The sequence below is a fragment of the Populus nigra genome, chromosome 1 (assembly GCF_951802175.1).
Source record: "Populus nigra chromosome 1, ddPopNigr1.1, whole genome shotgun sequence".
In the NCBI taxonomy this organism is placed as follows: domain Eukaryota; kingdom Viridiplantae; phylum Streptophyta; class Magnoliopsida; order Malpighiales; family Salicaceae; genus Populus; species Populus nigra.
In genome coordinates this window covers 36,852,187-36,871,504 of record NC_084852.1, presented here as the reverse complement: position 1 = coordinate 36,871,504, position 19,318 = coordinate 36,852,187, and the positions used below count along the sequence as shown (strand labels likewise).

Sequence of the window (19,318 nt, the reverse complement as noted above, 5' to 3'; positions counted from 1 at the left end):
ATTAACAAAATAAAAATCAAATTAGAATGACATGATTGTATAGAAAGAAAAATTTTAAAAAAATATAAATATATAAAAATGACAAAATAAAAAAGAAAAAAAATTTACAAAAACAAAAAAAATTTGACTAAAGTCTGTTTAAGCTATCACATATGTGAATTTTAAAAGATACATAATCCAAAAGAATTGGACATGATAATTTTTTATCATTTTGCTTTAGCAAAAATCAAACCAAATTTATAACCCAGTGGTCAGACTAGGATAACTCCATAAAAAATTAACTGAATAAATCACGAAATTCAATTCTCAAACCAATATAATATTAAAGAGCTAAATTTTAAAAAATAATAATTAAAAGCAATGAAAAAAAGAAGGTTTAAGTCAAACCTAGTGAATTTATAACTCAAGATATAAAAATAAAAATAAAAAAAATAACAATTTTCAACAAACTTGGTATGTTTGTTTTCCGGAAAGTGGTTTCCGGGAAATCACTTTCCAAACTTTCCTGTGTTTGTTTGTTATTAGGAAAGTTGGTCAACGGAAAACACTTTCCAATCAAAGAAAAATTTGATTTGATTTCCAGGAAAGTGTTTTTCGTTTATTTTGGGTGGGAAATATTTTCTGAAAGTTGTGAAAAATTTAAAAATATCATATTATTTGCTGATTATATCAAATTTGGATATATTTTGATTGCTATATATATTTTTTTTTGAATATTTTTTTTTCAATTTCATCCCTTAAAATTTAATTTTTATATTAACTTTAGTCCTCATTTTTATAATTGTTATTTGCTTTTTCCTTATTATTTTTTAATTGAAATTTTTTATCTATCAAATTTGGTCCTCATACTTTTGATTGTTACTTATTTTATTTGAAATAATTTATAAAATATTAATTATTATTATTTAATTTCTTTACCTTTCAATTTTTTTTTTAAAGATTTGATCTCTATTATTTTGATTATTATTTATTTTATTTGAGATAATTTATAAAATTATATATTTTTTCAATTTCATTCTCATTCAACCTTTTAATTTGTAAAATTTGTTCCTTATTATTTTAATAAACTTGAAAAAAATAAAGCATTAATAAGTTATTTTTCAACTTATTTTCCATGACATAACCAAATATTGAAAAAAAATTTCTAACTTATTTTTCATTACACTACCAAATATCGGAAAATAATTCACTTTTCCGGAATTTATTTTTCTGAAATTTATTTTTTTAAAAAAAAATTATTTTCTAGCAAACAAACCGAACGTAACAATGATGCTTAATGAAATAAAAAAAAATAAAAAAATTAACCAAACCAATTTGGTCCAATTATGAGAAATGATCCCCTATCCTGTTGAATGTCGGGCCATACATGACATGTGCAGCGTCAGAGTTGCGGGCATCAAATCTCTCTGACAAGCTTTGCCACTGGTGGAACTGCTTCAGATTTGTGCAAATCGCAGGGTTCAAAATTCAGGTTCCTTTTGATCATTACCATGGTCTTGACATGGTAACGATACTAGAGAAGTTGTGGATTATACTGTTTCCAAAATTGAAGGATCATAGAGTTTTCTGGGAAGATAGTAGAGTTAACAGCAAAATTAGAGGCAATGAAACACAAGTACAATCAGAATATCGAATTAAGAGAATCAAGCTTTATGGAGAAGCGTTTAGAGAAGCTTCCGCGTCGAAGTGGAAGACTGTAGGCAGCGGTCTTGTTTGATGTCAGCCTGAAGATGCAAAAACATACTGTTTGTACTCAACACTGTTGTTCGTAATATCCTTATCATATATCTGCATACTGTCTTGTGATGCTGGTTTTACCAATCTCTGCCAATGTTCTTGGGACCTTCTTTTTTTGTTTTTTTTTTTGTTGATTTGTGAAGTGAAAAGATTAGGCTTGCTTCCTCTAAGTAATTAGCATTATTTTGTTTACCTGTCATCAGCCTGATGCAACTGAAAGTACTGCTGCATCTTTTTTTCATGATAATACTGCATCATATAGATCCTAACAGGCTATCACAATTCAAAATTTACACCTGAAGGCCAATGACTCTCTGCTGGATACTATCATCTTTCTACAATATTTGTTCTCCACTTGTTATGATACCAAGAAAATAGAAAAATTCATAACTAATAGAAGACTGTCTGTCAAGTTAAAATGAAACTATCAAACTAAAACATGTAAATCTGGAATTCCCATCAAGAACAGCTAACGTTACTGTTCATAAGTAAGGTAGATGTTGTTTTCAAAGTGTTTTTTATTTAAAATATATTGAAATAATATCTTTTTAAAATTTATTTTTGATACCAATATATTAAAATTAAAATAACCGAAAAATACAAGAAAAAAAATTTAAAACTTTTCAAAGATACAATTTAATATAAATCTTATTTGGATAAACTATTTCTTTTTCAAAGATTTTGGGCCACAGCTTGGAGGTTCTTGCCCAATACTTTTAAAATGGATTCCGCATACACAAGCCTTGCTGTGGTAAATCATATTGCATTTCAAGTTTAATATCTTGTATGTTTTAAAATTAAAATGTTTTTATTTTTTATTTTTTATTTTTTATTTTTTATTTTTTAAATTAAAATTTTTAGTGTTTTTAGATTGTTTTAATATAGTAATATTAAAAAAAATTAAAAATATATATTTACTATCACAGCAACAAATGTAATTTAAGCTTTTAAGATGCTCGTAGACTCCTCGAGACATAAATTAACAAAGCATGGAAGGAAGAGTGGCAGGTAACCATAATTCTTGGTAATTGCTCTCGACAAAATAAGTATGCCAAATAAATAACATGAAAATTAATATTACCAATTAGGCAATTATTTGTAATATATTTTTTCGATTTCACACCAAGAAGCATTTATAAGACTGTTGCCCACATGAGTGCCACCAGCTAGCAGATAATGAGTCGGAAAAAATGGCATCTTTTCACGTACGATTGCAAAATAATTAGTTGAAAAAAACGGTACGCGTTCAGCATTCACACTTGTTTTTTCCTGCTTCTCCTATAATTTCTACTTGTTTCAAAAGTTCCTTGAGCAGCTCAAAAATCTAACACGCCATTTTCTTCTCCTCTTTTCTCTGCAAGAAAAAAAAAAAAACGTGTTACTACCATCACGAACACAAAATCCCAATCATGGCTTTTCTCTTCCCTTATTTTGCCTTTCTCTTCGTTGTTTTTATTTTTGTAAGCGACCCAGTTGCAAATTCCTTACCCTTTATAGTCCTTCATGGTAATCATCTCCTTTTCTCTTCCAAAGTTTTTGCCTTTTTTTTTATTTGATTTTTTTTACTGATCTGTTCAAATACTTGGCACTTTTCTCTTTCTGGGTGTGTGGATTTAGTCAGATAAAAGCTGATTATGGAATTCTTTGGAATCTGGTTTTGTCTATCTGTAGAAAGTATTGTTGTGCTTCTCTGTAGTTTACTATTAAAGTGAATTGTACTGTTTTGTTTATGAGAAGATTTTTTTTTTATGAATGAGAAGATAGTTATAGCGTGATGTTATTACTGGGTTTGGCAATTGGCCTTGAGAAGTGGCATTAAATTTGTGTTTAGATATGGTGCCTAAACAACAACATGGTTTCTATTTAATCTGTTTTATGAAGAATTTGAAAGAAAAAAAAGGATGAACTTTCTGTGGGTATTTAAAATAAGCTGCAGATTAGGTGGAGGATAATGGAGAATATAGCCTGAAGATTTAAAAGTTGAATTGTTTCTTAGCAACTTAATTTGCTCTTGCATACTCTTTTATTTTTCTTAATAGGGAGAATTTTAAAAATGACCTTATCCTTCGTTTGCATAGCACGAAAAATCATGATATGCATGTGAATATGTTGTGTATTGGAGGTTAAATTCTGTCTAGAATATTGCGCAAAGCTTGTCTAGAATATATAATACATAATATTTAGAAATATTTGGATGTTTTGAGATTTTAGACGAACAAACTGTTTCATGTGATTTATTTGTATGCAGAATCTAAAATTAGATGAATGCTTTTGTTTCATTCTGATTTTTTTCCCCTCAGCATCTTAAATTTTGTCGAACCATGGAACGTCATTGTGGATACTATAGTTCCATTAAATTCTATTTGCTTTTATATTTTTGTGCTTTTGCGATTCATTCTTTTATTCTATTCTTCCTTTTATGGCAGGTATTGGAGATCAATGCAAGAATCGAGGAGTAAAACAATTCACTGAGGAACTGACAAACTTTTCTGGTTCTCCAGGATATTGCTTGTATGCTTGTCTACTTTCCTGTCTTTGTTGCATTTAAATCATCCTAATATGTATTTTCTACTTGTCTAAATCGTTGCTTGCTATTTAAACACCGGATTTTATTGAAGTTTTCACTGAGAATGTGATCCTGCAAAATTCTTATGTAAAGCGTTTTTACTATGATTAACCAAACAAATTTCTTAATCTTCAGTGTGCTAAAATATGAGTTTCAATATCGTCCGAGGCAAGCCTTAAAGAATTTTAATCTCTCTCTCTCTCTCTCTTCATTTTATTCTTATATATATCATGAACACTAATGTGGACCTCATAAATGAATTGGTCCTGTTAATTTTTTTCCAAATGTGGTTCCATTACATCAATTGCTTTCCTTTGTGCAGAGAAATCGGGGATGGAACATGGGATTCCTGGTTTATGCCTCTTGAGGAACAGGTAAACTAGTGAAAATACTACCTAGCCTATCATTTTGATATAGCATTTCTCACTCCCTTACAATTTGATATGTATCGTGTTTGCAGACAGAAATTGTTTGTGACAAGGTGGGAGAGCTCTGTGGGTAATTATGGTTAACTTTTTTGCTTTATCTTTTAATGCTTGTTTGACCATAACAACTTGTTGCTATGCCTACAGGTAAAAAAAATGAACGAACTGAGCAAGGGCTATAGCATAGTTGGTCTTTCCCAGGTAATTTATAGTTATTGTATTATTTCCACGTTGTACATATTTGTTGTAATGCATCCTCTCTGTCGATGTTTATTTTGTTTACATAGTTAAAATGGTAACTTGTTTTATTTCAGCATACCCTTGGTTCTATTGATCCTTTTTCTTACATGACCTGATTACTGTTTCATACTGTTGGAAACTGGTAATAAGATTGTGATCATGAACAGTCTTACAAAGCTGGCAAATCATTTGCATTTTAATCCCAAGTCAGAACATGATATTGAGAGTGGAGTGCACACGTATATGAATGAGTGCACACACGTGTATTAAATATATATAAGGTACTAAGGTCTCCTCATCTTTGATATCCAACTATTGATATGAAGGTTACCTAAAGAAAGAGAGAGAAAGAAATCAATATCATCTCTTCATCTAAGTAACTTCACAAGTCAGTACACGTGACCCAAGGCACGGGGTTATGCAACCCTCTCATTGAAAATATTCATTTTTTATTTGAGAATTTATTAATGCATCCCATTGCCTCTTAAGTAAACCTGTCAGTTGTGCAAAGTCCATGGCAGGATCTAGTAATGCCATTCCATGTTTCTCTAGAAAGAGGTTGTGTTTAGCTAAGAGAAAGGCTTGTTGACTAAAATGAAAGAATCAGTGCTTGTCTCTTTGATTGTAAATGCTGGATGCAACATCAATCTTTCATTTCAACATAAGTAAATTTATACAAATGGAACTTGTTATACATTTTCATACATTTTTCCCTGTCAGACAGTTAATATATTCTCTACTTAAAAAGTATGATACTGGGACTTCTCTCTTTTTGGGTGGGGCAGAGATCTAAGGAGCCAAGTGCCAAGAAGCTGACGTCCCTCTAATTCCTTTAGCACATGCATTTTGAATCACATAAATCCCCTCAATGCCTTCATCTTTCTCATTTCATTCTGCTAGTTATTCTCACTTCCATCATCTGTTTATGATGTGGTACTGATTTTTTTAAGAGCAAAGAGTATGAGAAAAGGAAGAGATGAAGAAATTACAGTCAGGCAAGAGAGAGAAGGAGAAGATAGAACTAGAGAGCGAGTTGTATATCCTTGACTGAACATTCTATTTAAGTGACCCACATATTTGTAGGCATTAGTCCAATTTTGCTACAACATCAAATAACGCTCCTGCCAAAACTAACTAATACCTTCTAGCTAACCAACTCCACAAGATTGTGCCACCTGTCAAGTTTCAACAGCATCAGTTTTAACCATTTGCTTCATGCCATCTGTCGCTCCAGAATTTGTTTGACTTTAACCTGCAATAGTTTACCATAAAACTGAATGCTCTGTCCAATAACTCATGTTGAAGCTTTCTGTTGAGACATCTTAAGTTTTTCTACTTGTCCAGAATGGTTTGCATTTATAGTTGTTCTTGTAATGAGTGAAATGGATAGCTAATTTCAGCTACTGGCCAACTTATTTGAGCTTCTTGTGGAACTGTATTGAGGTGATGTTGCTTTAAGGTCTATTAATTGGGAGGATATGGCAGTTTGTTGTTGCAATAGTTTATTTGTGCCAATCGCATACAATTTTTTTTTTTAGGGAAAAGGATGTTTATGGTATTTTCCAGGAAAATGGATGAATAAATACATAACAAAGTCCAGAAGAATGGCTGTCTAATCTGCATGTATTAAATCTACAATTTAGACTTGTTGTGGCTATAAAAAATTATGGCTTTTATACCTGATTTTGATGGTTAGACAACTTTCGTGTAAGGTTCTCATTCCTTTTCTTTTCCTTTCCCCTTTGGTTTAACAGGGAAACTTGATTGGTCGAGGTGTGGTAGAGTTTTGTGATGGTGGACCTCCTGTAAGCACAGCCTCTATTTGAACTTCTTTAACTCTCCCCTTTGGAAATACTATTACTGTCTTCCATAGTTCCTTTTATTACTGCACTGAGAAGTATTGTGTTAGGGTGATCAATACTTTGACAGATCAATTTTCCACATAACATTCTAAAAGTATTTTGTAAAAATACATTTTTGAATAACAAATAACTTGTCTTTCTCCAAACAGGTTAAGAATTTCATTTCTTTAGGGGGACCACATGCCGGGACTGCCTCTGTTCCTCTTTGTGGGGTAAGCACTTTCATGGTTTAGCTTTGTTTGTACTTCATCTAGATTTCTATGCGAATACTTAGAAATGCCTTAGCAGGGCTTAATGGGGGAAAATACTTTTGAGAGACAGCTTTAAAACCACTGAAAAAACCATAAAAGCCCTTTAAATTATCTATACTATGTTTGAGATGGAAAGTGGAAGCAGGTTCAGCAAACGCCCTTGCTTCAAATTGCATGTTACATCTTCAATTCTTATGATGAAAAACATGTTGTGCATGGCCTTGTTCCAAGCTGCAAATACCCACCACCTTAACTGTATATAAAATTGACTTGCATGGTGCAAAAACTCTATGTTGTTATAAAATATCATTAAACTTTCTAAACAGACAAAGTCAAATTTATGCAAAAATCTTTTGTTAAAAAGCTTGGCTGTCGGCCTTCTATTTGGTAGTTGGTAGGAAGAGTGCATGGTGATGGGACACTATCCTATGCTATTGAAAATTAAAAGGTCGTTCTGACTTAAATACTTGTAGATATTCATTTTCATAGATAGGAGATCTAAAGTTTCATACTAACAGAAGATTAATCGCAACTTGCAAGGTTTTTTTATATATATAGTAATTCACAAATGGCATGGTGTTGAAGCACAAATTTATGAAGTTGAGATTCAGAGGTTGAATTTGAGGATAGAGGTTCATACTTAATGCATAGAGATATAGAATATAAAGAACAAAGGAGTCCTGGGTGTTTAGTTGTTTTGTTTGGTTGATTTTTGGGGAATTTCGCAAGAGAACTGAAAAATATGGTTTCCTTATAAATGGTAATGAACAGTTTCATCTAAGCGAGTACCAAAATAAACCAACCAAAGAACTTAAGTTTGATCATGGATTTATTATGTTTTCTGGACTGATTGAAATCCAAAACTTTTAATCAAATCAATTAACACTTGAAGCATGCTGTACTTTCCAAACATGAACCCATGCTTGTGTTGTTCATACTAGTATATAAAACATTGAGGGAATGACTGTTATTAAAGATTGTCTCTTATCCGTCTAACCTGCCTTTGATTTGAGGCTTCTCCACACATAAGCTGACAGGAGGTCTTCTTTCATTTTTAAAGTGGAGGCTTACCTCCTCTTATCTTATTTGGTCAATGCATGACCTGTGAAGTTTGTCACCCATATTGACCATATAAGAAAAGGGGAGGCCTTGCATCCTCTTTAAAAATTGAGGGAAGGCATCTTATGATCTTATATGTGAGAGAGTATTCACATCAACCAAAATAAACCAACCAAAGAACTTAAGTTTGGTCATGGATTTATTTTGTTTTCTGGACTGAATGAAATCCAAAACTTTTAATCAAATCATTTAACACTTGAAGCATGCTGTACTTTCCAAGCATGAACACATGCTTGTGTTGTTCATACTAGTAGATAAAACATGAATGGAATGCCTTTTATTGAAGATTGTCTCTTATCTGTGTAACGTGCCCTTGATTTGAGGCTTCTCCACGTACAAGTTGACAGGAGATCTTCTTTCATTTTTAAAGTAGAGGCCTGCCTACTCGTATCTTATTTGGTCAATGCAGGACTTGTGAAGTTTGTTACCCATATTGACCATATAAGAAAAGAGGAGGCCATGCATCCTCTTTAAAAATGGAGGGAAGGCTTCTTATGATCTTATATGTGAGATATTCACATCAAAATATATAGAGGAGGTTGTGGTCCGCATTATAAATGATGATGGATTCTTAAGTTTTGTCTATATTAGTAGGCCCGAATGAGTTCACCATCTTACTCTTTAAGATAACGCCATTAAGTTAATTCTTTTTTGTAATCTCAGACCAAATTACCATACCATCTATAATTTTTTGTAGCAAAATTTCGATTGGTTATTACAGTTTTGGAGTTTCAAAATCAAACCAGTCCATAAGGGTAGGCTATAGTTTATAAATCAAAACCATATCAAATAACCAAAATGCGTCGTTTCGGTTAAGCATTTGATTCTAACCAAGTGATCCACATCCTTACAAAGATGTTGTGCTGAAGATAGAGTTGTGGGTTGAGGAATAAAATTATAGAGCAAAAGGGGAAAGATACGAGGTTGAAATGCAACAGTAAGAAATCAAGTTTATAGATGGTACTGAAACGGGTTTTTTGCACAATATACAGAGTAAAAAACACAGTACTATGGACTTGAACCACAAAGTTGTGGAATTGACATCCAGTAGAGAGAAGAAAATAAGATTGGACGTCCTTACCTTGGGCATACGTTTAAGAAGGTATCATTATGGTTTACTAATATATATTAGATCTTCTGAACGTGGCTCTTGGAAAGCACCTATAATAAAGACTGCTTTACTCCTTTCTTGTTAGTTTCTTTCTCTGGGTTCTTATTAATATGTTTAAAGTGACTATGGTTCTGCAGTCTGGCATTTTTTGCAAACTTGCTGATGCCTTAATTAAGTCCAAGATCTATAGCGACTATGTCCAGGTATGCATCTGTCTCTTTGTTTTCTTTAACTTTTGCAGGACCAATTAAGAGAATTTTTTTTTTCCTGCTTTCAAATATCAATCTCATTCAAATATCCTTGAAAATGCTTGACAAGTTATATTGACATGTGGAATTGCAGGCTCACCTGGCTCCCAGTGGCTATCTTAAATTTCCTAATGTGAGTACCATGCCCTATTATACAGGTTCTTTTGACTGCAGGATCTCTCTGTAATCAATTTCTTCAAGAAACCTGTATGCTTGTGTAATACCACAAAAATCTGTAGCCTGCTTTGGTCAATTCATTATTGGTTTATGGATTTTTCTTTTCTTTTCTTGGGGTGTGTTGTCACCAAATTACTCTTATAAAAGGATGGCCATTATAGATAGGTTTGTTGTGTGTTTTATACTAACTGGGCAATGATAGCTCAACATCTTAATATGAGAATTATTTCTTAATTGCCAGGATATTCCACACTACATGGAGAAATGTAGGTTTCTTCCAAAGCTTAACAATGAAATTCCTGAGGAAAGGAACACAACTTACAAGGAAAGATTCAGTAGCTTGCAGAATTTGGTGCTTATTATGGTGAGAAGAATTTCCTTTTTTTTTCTTATCATAACATCATTTGGTCCTCTTGGCAATTTTATTTTTTTATTTTGACAGTTGGTGCAATTCTAATTGTTGCACTTTTTTTCTTTTGCTATATTTTGTTTGAATTTCAACAGTTTGAAAATGACAATGTTTTGATACCTAAGGAGACCTCTTGGTTTGGATATTATCCAGATGGGGCTTTCAAGCCAATTGTCCCAGCACATCAGGTATAATATTTGTTTTGAAATAAATTTTCAAATCCAAATCTGTTTTCTGGCAGATTTCTGCATGTTAAATTCGTTAACTTGGTATGCATGGCCATACTAATCTCGCTGTGTTTGATTGGAATATTTTTTTTTAAGAAATAGCACAAATTGCCTGGATCTATTTTAATTTTTTTTCCCTTGTGAATTATAAGTTGCTCTGTTAAGAAAAATATATTCGAGCAGGTGCTTAGCCATCTTAACCTCTGTTTTAATCTTCTCGCAGACAGCGCTTTACACTGAGGACTGGATTGGTCTCAAGGCCTTAGACGAGGCTGGAAGAGTTCATTTCGTTAATGTGTCAGGAGGTCATCTTGGAATCTCTGAGAGTGATATGAAAAAGCATGTTGTGCCTTTCTTGGTGGATGAAGCTTCAGAAGAAAAGTACAGTAATGCTAGGGCGCATGGACTTCCACGGACAATCACACAAAACTACCATAGAAAACAAGTTGCGGGCAGCTTTATTGACGAAACATCAAATGAAAGGATACTCGATGGATCATCATCTTATCAGTGGCCATCTTCAGTACAAAACTTTTTCAGGGAACTAGTAGGACTTGCTGAGGAGAATGATTCACATTGATCTATGAATTGGATGGAATGTGAAAACCCACAGTAATTTGTGCATGACAGTTGATGGGATTCATCAACACCGCAAAGTAAAAATTAGTCTCCTCTGCTTTAGCTTTGCTATACTAAAGCAATTCTGATCAAATCCCTTGGATCCCCGCCCTTCCGTGAAGCTCCGGGATTTGGTATGTAATGTTATGATGAAAACAGGAATTACGACTTTACACAGCAACTGTTGGTATAATTGGCATTTTAATATTCACTATTTTGTGTACTACTGCATCCGCTGGTCATAAGGGCATGAAATCCAGGTTGTCCGTGTAACACATTTGTACATGAGTGCAATAATAACATTTGTGAGTTAAAATTGTTCTAACACGTCATTCAAACTCGAAAAACATGTCCAATCAACCATTTACTTCCATGTTTTCCCAATCTGCTCAGTAGCCAATTGAAGCCCGCTATAATCTTGTGCCGTTCCTAATCTACTCATGTTGGTTTCGCCCTTCTCCTCAGCAATTTCGAGGCTCTACAGTGGTATGATCACAACTTTTTAATGTAAACTCCATGACCACATCCAACTCCAGCGTTGTCCCGCGCTGCCTAACACAATCCCTTAACAGAAATTGTTAAACCTGCAAAAGCCTTTATACAAAGAATCTTAAAAACACTCTTGATTCCCATCCCATCAAGAACGAATTTCTAAAAAACTATTTGGTATTGAATTCTACAAGGATTCCATCCTGGCCTAAATTCCCGTCTTTAATTAGAGACGAGGGTCTCGATGACTCGCCATTTGCTCGTCCCGGCTGTTCTGGTCCCCCAATTGATGCTTTCCTTGGCTAAGAGGCTGACTCGGTGAGCTGGTTCACAACTTGCTGGTCCAGGTTTAACATCAAAAACAGAGTGCAAATCGCACCACAGCATTAAAGCATATTCTTCCACGAACTGCACCATCATTAAATTGAGCATTTTGCTCGTGTTTCTTACATTTGACTTGAGACTGAACAACTCGATTTATAGGGGGTGAGAAAAGAACCGAAGTTCTTTCCTGCCTAATTGAACATTATTATTTCACTTTATATACGGGGAAATTTAAAAAAGAAAAAGACCTTGTCAAACTTGTATGCAATTTCAGCAGCTATTCAATACACATGAATGTCAACACTGATAGCTCCCAAGTGATCTGCCATGATTGAGCAGCTGTTCTTCCTGTTCAATTGCTCCCCAACAATCTTCTGGTGAGTCTGGCTGCGGAGCCAGAGGCAGGATATTCTTTCCAGAGCTGCCTGACTGGCGACTCGAACACGGCAGACCACACTTAGATCAGCCCATATCTCACTTCCCACAGGCCCAGATTCAAGATTTGGTTTGTATCCATCAAGATCTGCTTCTGTAACAACAACTACACAGCCATCATCAAAAGGCACCAGATCCTGCAAAAGTGCTGGCTTTGGAGTTCCCAAAACTATATCAGTCATTTTGATGTTGTGATCACTAGTGTTCACCTTTAGATGATAATATTCCTGAACAGCCTGCATTTGCAACCAACAGCTAGTAACTAATCAAGGACATGCAAGAACCTTGTTAGAAAATGTCTAGGAAATTCCATAATGTATTTCAAGGCTTTGGGATAAAAAAATAGCTAGGCAAAAATATCATCAATTTTTCCTCTTAGTTTCCTTGGTTATGGTAAATTAGGAGGACTAAAAAATACATTTCATAAAAGAGTGCACGCCAGACAGTTCTAACTATCAAAATCTTTTGTACTCAGTTTCACGAAGTTTAGTAAAATCCAAGGGGGAAAATTACAATTTACACAAGAAATTCACAACTTCTTAAACTAAATCACAGGGAAAATGAGGCCCAGCCTAAGCATACCTTCCATTGAGCAGATGCTAGAAGCACTCTTGGTCGGATTGACCTCAAATATTTATATGCAGCCTCAGGTGTCATCTGCTTGTGGTGCACCTGCATATTAAAACAAAACTTTAGAGCAGGTGCAAGGAAAAAAAACACCCATAAGAAGTTGAATTTCAAATTGGATTAATGACCAGGTAGCATATAACAATGGTTGTGCTGCGTCCCCGGCCAGCTTTGCAATGAACGTAAGTAGTTTGTCCAGATGATACATTTTCTTCAAAGGAAAAACAAACATAAGCAGCATCAGAATCACAGGAATAATAATTTCACCTGCATGTAAAATATTTTGGTGTTTCACAAAACACAATTAAATCTCACCATGAATGAATGCTACAGCTTGGCTTATATCATTCAAGGACGGAGCAAAGCAGTAGTCTCTTGTAGGAAGCACCAGATGGTCAATGCCATAAGCCTGCCAATATTTTTCATAAGTAAATTCCAAAGGTAGGCACTTCAAAAAATGGAATTTAATATACATAAATGTCAAACAATGATCGTATTGACAAGATATAGAAACAGAACAATTAAACTAAATGCAACCACTGGGCAGACAATGCAGCCAAAAATATGAAGTGGAAAACTGCAAAAGCAGACAACTGTTTGATGTACATGTGCAGACTATCCATGTAACATGAATCAGCTGTCTGCTGATCTTACCAGCTCATAAAAATAGGAACTATTCACACACACACTCCTACCTGAAAGGGTGAGGGGAGAAAGTGAAAGCACTTACATGGTATAAAGAAGTTGGTACCAAAGTCTCATACGGTTCGTTCAGTGTTATCACTCCACCAACACCAAGCCCCTTCAGGCATGGAACATCAGAAGGGAATGGAACAGCACCTAACAATATAAACTGCAAATAAATATATTAGAAAACGAAAGAAATTGGGAAGGCCACTTGATATGAAATTCAATACACAAAGGCCCAATACTGCAAAAGTCTTCAGACAGCTCCAAGAATCTGAAGCTCAGAGAATATGAGCTAATACACCATGTACTACTGACATGTAATATTTGCAGACACATCGTGCAAAAACAATAGGAGATAGAAAAAAATAGAATACCACGTTCACAGGTGGTCTATGAGCAAAAGCTCCAACCTTTGCTCGCCAAGTAAGAATATCAAAAGAAAATGCTCTTAATAAACCTTAATGCAAGTTCACACTTTACAAGCTTGCAGAACTAATGATAAAAGTTCCAGATTGGAGTGGCTCCTCACTCCCATCAACAGGTCAGTGTCCTAGTAAGTTTACAAGCACAGAAGAAACAAGTGTGCTTGGAAATTTGAACGTTAAAAGAGAGCAGGAATAAAGTTAGCAAAAGAAAAGGGAATGAAAAACTCCCCAAAATATCGTTACTTGCTTAAAGACAACTGCTTCCTTCACAAATGTTATTCATGTTGGAAGCACAATCTCCTATCCTAAACTCGTTCTTCCTTCACTTAATCTACACAGACATCAAAACTCAACCAAAAACAGAAATTACCACACAAACAGAACCAAAAAAAAGCTGATTGGCATCAAAACACGTGGCAAGTATGTCAAATCCACCCACCCACCTACAAGGGTCTCTAACATAAAACAAAAACACCAAGAACAAATCAAATTTCAAACTTCGAACACCCCAAAACCATTCTCCACACATAAAGGCAAAAAACCCACATACAGGTCATCCACAAGCCATATTAGACCAAGAAAGAAAACAAATAACTTCAAAAACAGCTTAAAAAATCATCTATACAAGCATGAAACAGTAAAATTATACCTCATGGACTCTATCCCACCAGCGAAACTCAGCCTGGACCTTGTTCCTAACAACATTATAAAGCAAAGTCGGGTAAAACAAAGCCCGAGCTCCGACCCCAATAAAAACCCGCTTCGCATCCCACACAATAACACCTTCACTCTCCTCCTTAGCACTCCCTACACACAATTCCTTCCCCCCCTCCCCTCTTTCCAACTCACCTCCACTCAATTCCTCAATTATCATTATATCCCCAAATTTGGACACAAAAGCAATCGCAATCAAAATCACAGCCAAATCCCTAAGAAACCCTAATTAAAATTATATCTGTATACCTGTGCGAACCGATGGGTATTTACACAATAGTTGACCAAAATGAAATCCTCACATCAGTTAAAATGAAAAAAAAAAAACACCCTAAGCTAATAGCTTTTACAGCGATTAAAGATATAGAGATTGATTTTAAGAGAATCGATTGATTTCGAAATGATTGAATTGGGATTTCTAGGTGAAATCACCATCGTTAGAGAAAAGAAAACGAAAAAAAGGGGTTCAACAGGACGGTAAAATCTAGGTGGTGAGATCTGATGAAAAATATGATCGATTTGATTTTGTGAAAAAAAAAATGGAAATCCTAACCTTAACCCTAGATTGCCTGGATTCTACTCTTTCGCTCTTTTTTCTCAATAAACAAACCTTGACAGAGAGAGAGTGTGAGAGAGTGGTTGTCAAGGCCAACGAGATTTCGAGAGGTTGGGAGCTTGGGATTGTGGAGGAAGCTTAGGTTGACGAGCGGGTGATAAACACGGGTACCTGAAATCTGATGATTGGGTGACACGTGTTGAGGGTGGATCTGGGCTTTGAGTAAAAGTTGGGTAGGTGTACTGTAATCATAAATTATTACGATTACAGTGCGGTATGCTCATTTTGATAATTGTTCAGAAACAATTTTCTTATTATTATTAAAATGTTGCTGTTTTAAAAAATTTAAAACTTCAAGGATTTTAGAAAAAAGTCAAAGTTAAGGTTTATCTACTACCTCATAAGTCAATTTATTGTAAGCTTACAAGACATCTATAAAAAGTTTATTATGTGGTTAATGAAAGTGTAGTAAGCTTACTTTCGATTAAAAAACAATTAAGCTCATGTAGTAGTTTTAAATTTTTAAAATAAAAGTGTCAATTTCAAAGACTCTTTTAAACCATTTTAATGGTCGTTCTAAGGTTTTTAAAAGTTCAATAAATTATAAAATAAGTTTGTTTTTTTATTTTTGCCATCAAAAATTCAAAAATATTAAAAAAATTAATTTTAAAATAAAATAAAAATTTAAATTTAAATTTTAGGCAATATGGCTAGCCAGGATGTTTGCCAAAATTTTGATTTTTCCTTGCTAGGTTTTTTTAATATTTTTTATTATTTTGATGTAATGATGTTAAAAATAAATTTTAAAAAATAAAAAAATTATTTTAATGTATCTTTAAATGAAAATATATTTTAAAAAGTAACTATTATTATAATATCAAACATTATCTTAATATAAAAAAAATATTTGACTAATTAAAAAAAATTATAGCTAAACAAAACATAAAAATTACTAAAATATCAAACGTTATATGAAGTAACCAGGATTTTGGGTGGAAAAAGGCTCCATACTTTTCTATTTGCATAATCATCCTATCTGATTCAAATATCACGCTTCATTCCCGCACGACCTTTCCTATATCTTTGGCCCTTGTTACTCCGATCGTGATGTTTTTTAAAAAATAATAATAAATGAAATTTAAAGGTTTTGCTGATGTATTGTTTTAACATAAAAAATTAACATTGAATTAAAAATTTGATGGATAATCCATTTAAAATATTAAGATGATGACAATATTATTTTTTAATATTAAAATCACAATATATCAAATCCACATAAATTAATTTTAACTAACTTGGAAAAAGTTATAAAAAATTAATAATCTCATAAAAAATTAAAAAAAATAAATTAAAAGGTTCTATTTTCAATAAGCAAAAACATTAAAGGATGAAAATAAATAAAAAAATAATTCAAGTCAACTTTAATAAATTCACTAAATTAAAGCCATAAAAAGCAAATTAAAAACAAATACAAAGCCTAGCTATAAATCAATTTATTGTTAAAAAATTAAATTTTATAAAAAAAAATAATCTGAAACAATTCGGGTTAATCTAAAACCTGCGACCAGGATAATGAGATCAAGATAATTTAAAAAAATAAAAATAAAATTACAAAACCCAATTTATAACCAAACAAATCTACAAACTGAGTAATGTAATGAGAGTAAATAGAAAATAAATTATAAAAAATTATAAAATCTAAATTTCAACAAACTAAGGATCTTTTTTCTTTTTCTTTTTCTTTTTCTTTCCTCTCTATTCTTTATTTATTGTAAATTATACTGGTAAACATTTACTTACTACTCATGATTTACAATAGTATATGCAACTTTTTCAAATTATATTATTTTTTAAAATATTTTTTGTACTATGTTATTTTTTTATAACCATGTTATAATCAAAATAAATAAATAAAAAAACCTCCTCTCAAACGTAGTACGTACTGCTACTCAAGTCATTGTTTACTTCACCTTTCTTGTTGCCTAAAAATAATAAGTTAAATGCATCTGTTGTTTACGGTTAACAGCATCCTTTGCCATCTTGCATGGTTGTAAAACCTTGACGGGTCTGGCAGGTCTTCTCGGTATCCGGACGATTCAACATCTGAAACAATCAAGGTTAAAAAAAACAGAAAAAAAAAAAAAAAAACTTACTTGGTCAAAAACTTACTGAACCGGTAAAAACCCAACCTCAATCTGTTAATCTTTTTCGGTGAATAAATTATTTTGATTAAAATTATGTTGTTTTAATCTCATAAAAAAAATTCTAGGATCAACTCGTGATCTTGACCCGTAACTCATTTCTCTAAAGCAGAAATTCGGTGACCAACACTGTTATAACTCATAACTCCTCTCTACACCCTTGTAAGCATTTGCTTAAATATATAATTTTGTTGCTGGGAAAATTGCTTTGGCAGAATCCATCAGAGGAGAGCACCACAAGTTCATCTGATCTTTCTTATTATCATTCAAACTCAATGATGAACAAGATCTGACATGCACCAAATAAACAAAAGCTGACAGAAGAGGGTGTTTAGGAGTGTGGTTGTGGTTGTGGTTGCTTTTCAAAGTGTTTTTATTCAGAAAAATATATTTTTAAAAATTATTTTAGAGATCAGTACATCAAAATGATTTAAAAACATTAAGAATATATTACTTCAAAGCAAAAAAAAACAATTAAAATTTTTTAAAAAATACTTTTAAAAAGCACTTCCAAACTCATGCTCATAATTGAGGGCGCTTATCACATCAGCACTCGAATACAAAATGAAAATCCATCCAAGTCATGGCAAAATGTAGGATGACTGCCGAGAGCAAAATGGCAAAGGATACTGTTATTGTTCTATCTTTCACTGCCATTCTTCGTTGTCGTAATCAACTTGAACATAATAAACTCCAATGATTTGCACAAGAATTGAAACAACAAATTCAAAACATCAGTTGGGAAAAACTGATGAACAACTGTAACATGCCATTCAATCCAAACACCCTCGTAAAATATAGACAACAAACTACAGAAACACACAGAGCTCGCACCGTGAATGAAAAGAAATGGAAAGGATTGCGTGTTCATGTGAACGAAAGAAGCTTGAATAAAGCAAAATCTGGCATGATGCAATCATGCAGAAACCGTATAGTTAGCATTCAAAAAGACAAGAAGTAGGCGGTCAGGTTTCCCTACATCTTCTATCATGAGGCATCAAAAGATTCCATTAGTGCAAAACCACAAAACCAGGGGAGGTCTGGGCATCGAGGTGACCATGAGGAATTTCAGAAGGATCCATCAGTAAAAAACTAACGATGCGGTCCCGAGCTCAGGATAGAGTTTTTTTTATCTAAACTTGCATGTATGGAGGTCTCACATGCCAAGAAAAATTAATCCCTTTAACTTTAGTTTTATTATTATTATTATTGCGCATTTTTTTTAATTTGAGTTAATGTTTATTTTCAAATACGATTGATTAAAAAAATAATTTTTACCAAAACAACTGTTATTTTTCGCCCAACTTAAATAAAAATAAACTCAATTAATGAAATGATCATAATAATAAAATTAAGATTATATAGAATTTCAAGGACTCAATAAAACTCCAAAGAAGAAAAAAAAAAGGAAATAAACTGATACAATAATCAAGTAGCAGAAATAAAATAGAAAAGAATGAAAAGCTGGAAATACACCGAATTTCTTATTATATGACCTCTGATATCATAAAAAAATATCTCAATTGGACAAATATGTAAATACCAAGAAAAAACATCAGTACAGGTTGTAGTGAGTCGCACGCTACACCTAAAATCTATGATATGCTCACCTACTGACATGCATTACACGAGCCAACCACCCAAATTTTTTTGTTTTGTAAATGGTGATGTAATGCACACGTCATAAAAAAGAAAATTGATACCCGTCAGAAAAAAGAAAAAAAAAAGAAATGGCTGAGAGGCGCTTGTGATATCTGCGTCTTGGGAAAAAATTTACTTGACTTTGGATGGAATTGCCCCTACAGTTGTTTCATGGATCGCACAAATTTAACAGATAAATATCATGAAGAAAAAAAGAAATCGAAAA

The 19,318-nt window shown here is 33.1% G+C and overlaps 2 protein-coding genes across 3 annotated transcripts; one reads left to right on the top strand and one right to left on the bottom strand.

Annotated features, from left to right (window-relative positions):
• The first annotated feature begins 2,831 nt into the window (after window positions 1–2,831).
• On the top strand, window positions 2,832–11,315 carry LOC133673551 (uncharacterized). Of its 2 annotated transcripts, none has more exons than XM_062094431.1 (12): window positions 2,832–2,975; window positions 4,164–4,248; window positions 4,626–4,677; window positions 4,764–4,784; window positions 4,876–4,929; window positions 6,723–6,773; window positions 6,980–7,042; window positions 9,449–9,514; window positions 9,654–9,692; window positions 9,978–10,100; window positions 10,241–10,333; window positions 10,596–11,315. In XM_062094431.1, exons 3-12 carry the CDS (start codon window positions 4,660–4,662, stop codon window positions 10,950–10,952), a joined length of 885 nt encoding a protein of 294 aa, XP_061950415.1. In that variant the 5' UTR covers window positions 2,832–2,975; window positions 4,164–4,248; window positions 4,626–4,659; the 3' UTR covers window positions 10,953–11,315. The 2 variants fall into 2 exon arrangements, with proteins under 2 accessions (XP_061950415.1, XP_061950407.1); XM_062094423.1 differs by lacking the exon at window positions 2,832–2,975 and adding an exon at window positions 2,982–3,243.
• Window positions 11,316–11,875: 560 nt separating this feature from the next.
• Window positions 11,876–15,392, bottom strand: LOC133673566 (phosphatidylglycerophosphate phosphatase PTPMT2-like). The gene is made up of 6 exons (XM_062094443.1): window positions 14,630–15,392; window positions 13,596–13,718; window positions 13,181–13,274; window positions 12,994–13,076; window positions 12,821–12,910; window positions 11,876–12,474 (listed from the first exon to the last, which is right to left on the bottom strand). Exons 1-6 carry the CDS (start codon window positions 14,852–14,854, stop codon window positions 12,085–12,087), a joined length of 1,005 nt encoding a protein of 334 aa, XP_061950427.1. The 5' UTR covers window positions 14,855–15,392; the 3' UTR covers window positions 11,876–12,084.
• Between the last annotated feature and the right edge of the window lie 3,926 nt (window positions 15,393–19,318).

Bases quoted from the DNA above. Each gene is read 5' to 3' on its own strand.
- LOC133673551 (XM_062094423.1), top strand. From the start codon at position 3,147: ATGGCTTTTCTCTTCCCTTATTTTGCCTTTCTCTTCGTTGTTTTTATT. The intron at 7,043-9,448 runs GTAAGCACTTTC...ATGGTTCTGCAG, and splicing joins CCTCTGTTCCTCTTTGTGGG to TCTGGCATTTTTTGCAAACT. The intron at 9,693-9,977 runs GTGAGTACCATG...CTTAATTGCCAG, and splicing joins GCTATCTTAAATTTCCTAAT to GATATTCCACACTACATGGA.
- LOC133673566 (XM_062094443.1), bottom strand. From the start codon at position 14,854: ATGATAATTGAGGAATTGAGTGGAGGTGAGTTGGAAAGAGGGGAGGGG. The intron at 13,719-14,629 runs GTATAATTTTAC...ATTTATTTGCAG, and splicing joins GGTGGGATAGAGTCCATGAG to TTTATATTGTTAGGTGCTGT. The intron at 13,077-13,180 runs GTGAGATTTAAT...TTTCCTTTGAAG, and splicing joins AGCTGTAGCATTCATTCATG to AAAATGTATCATCTGGACAA.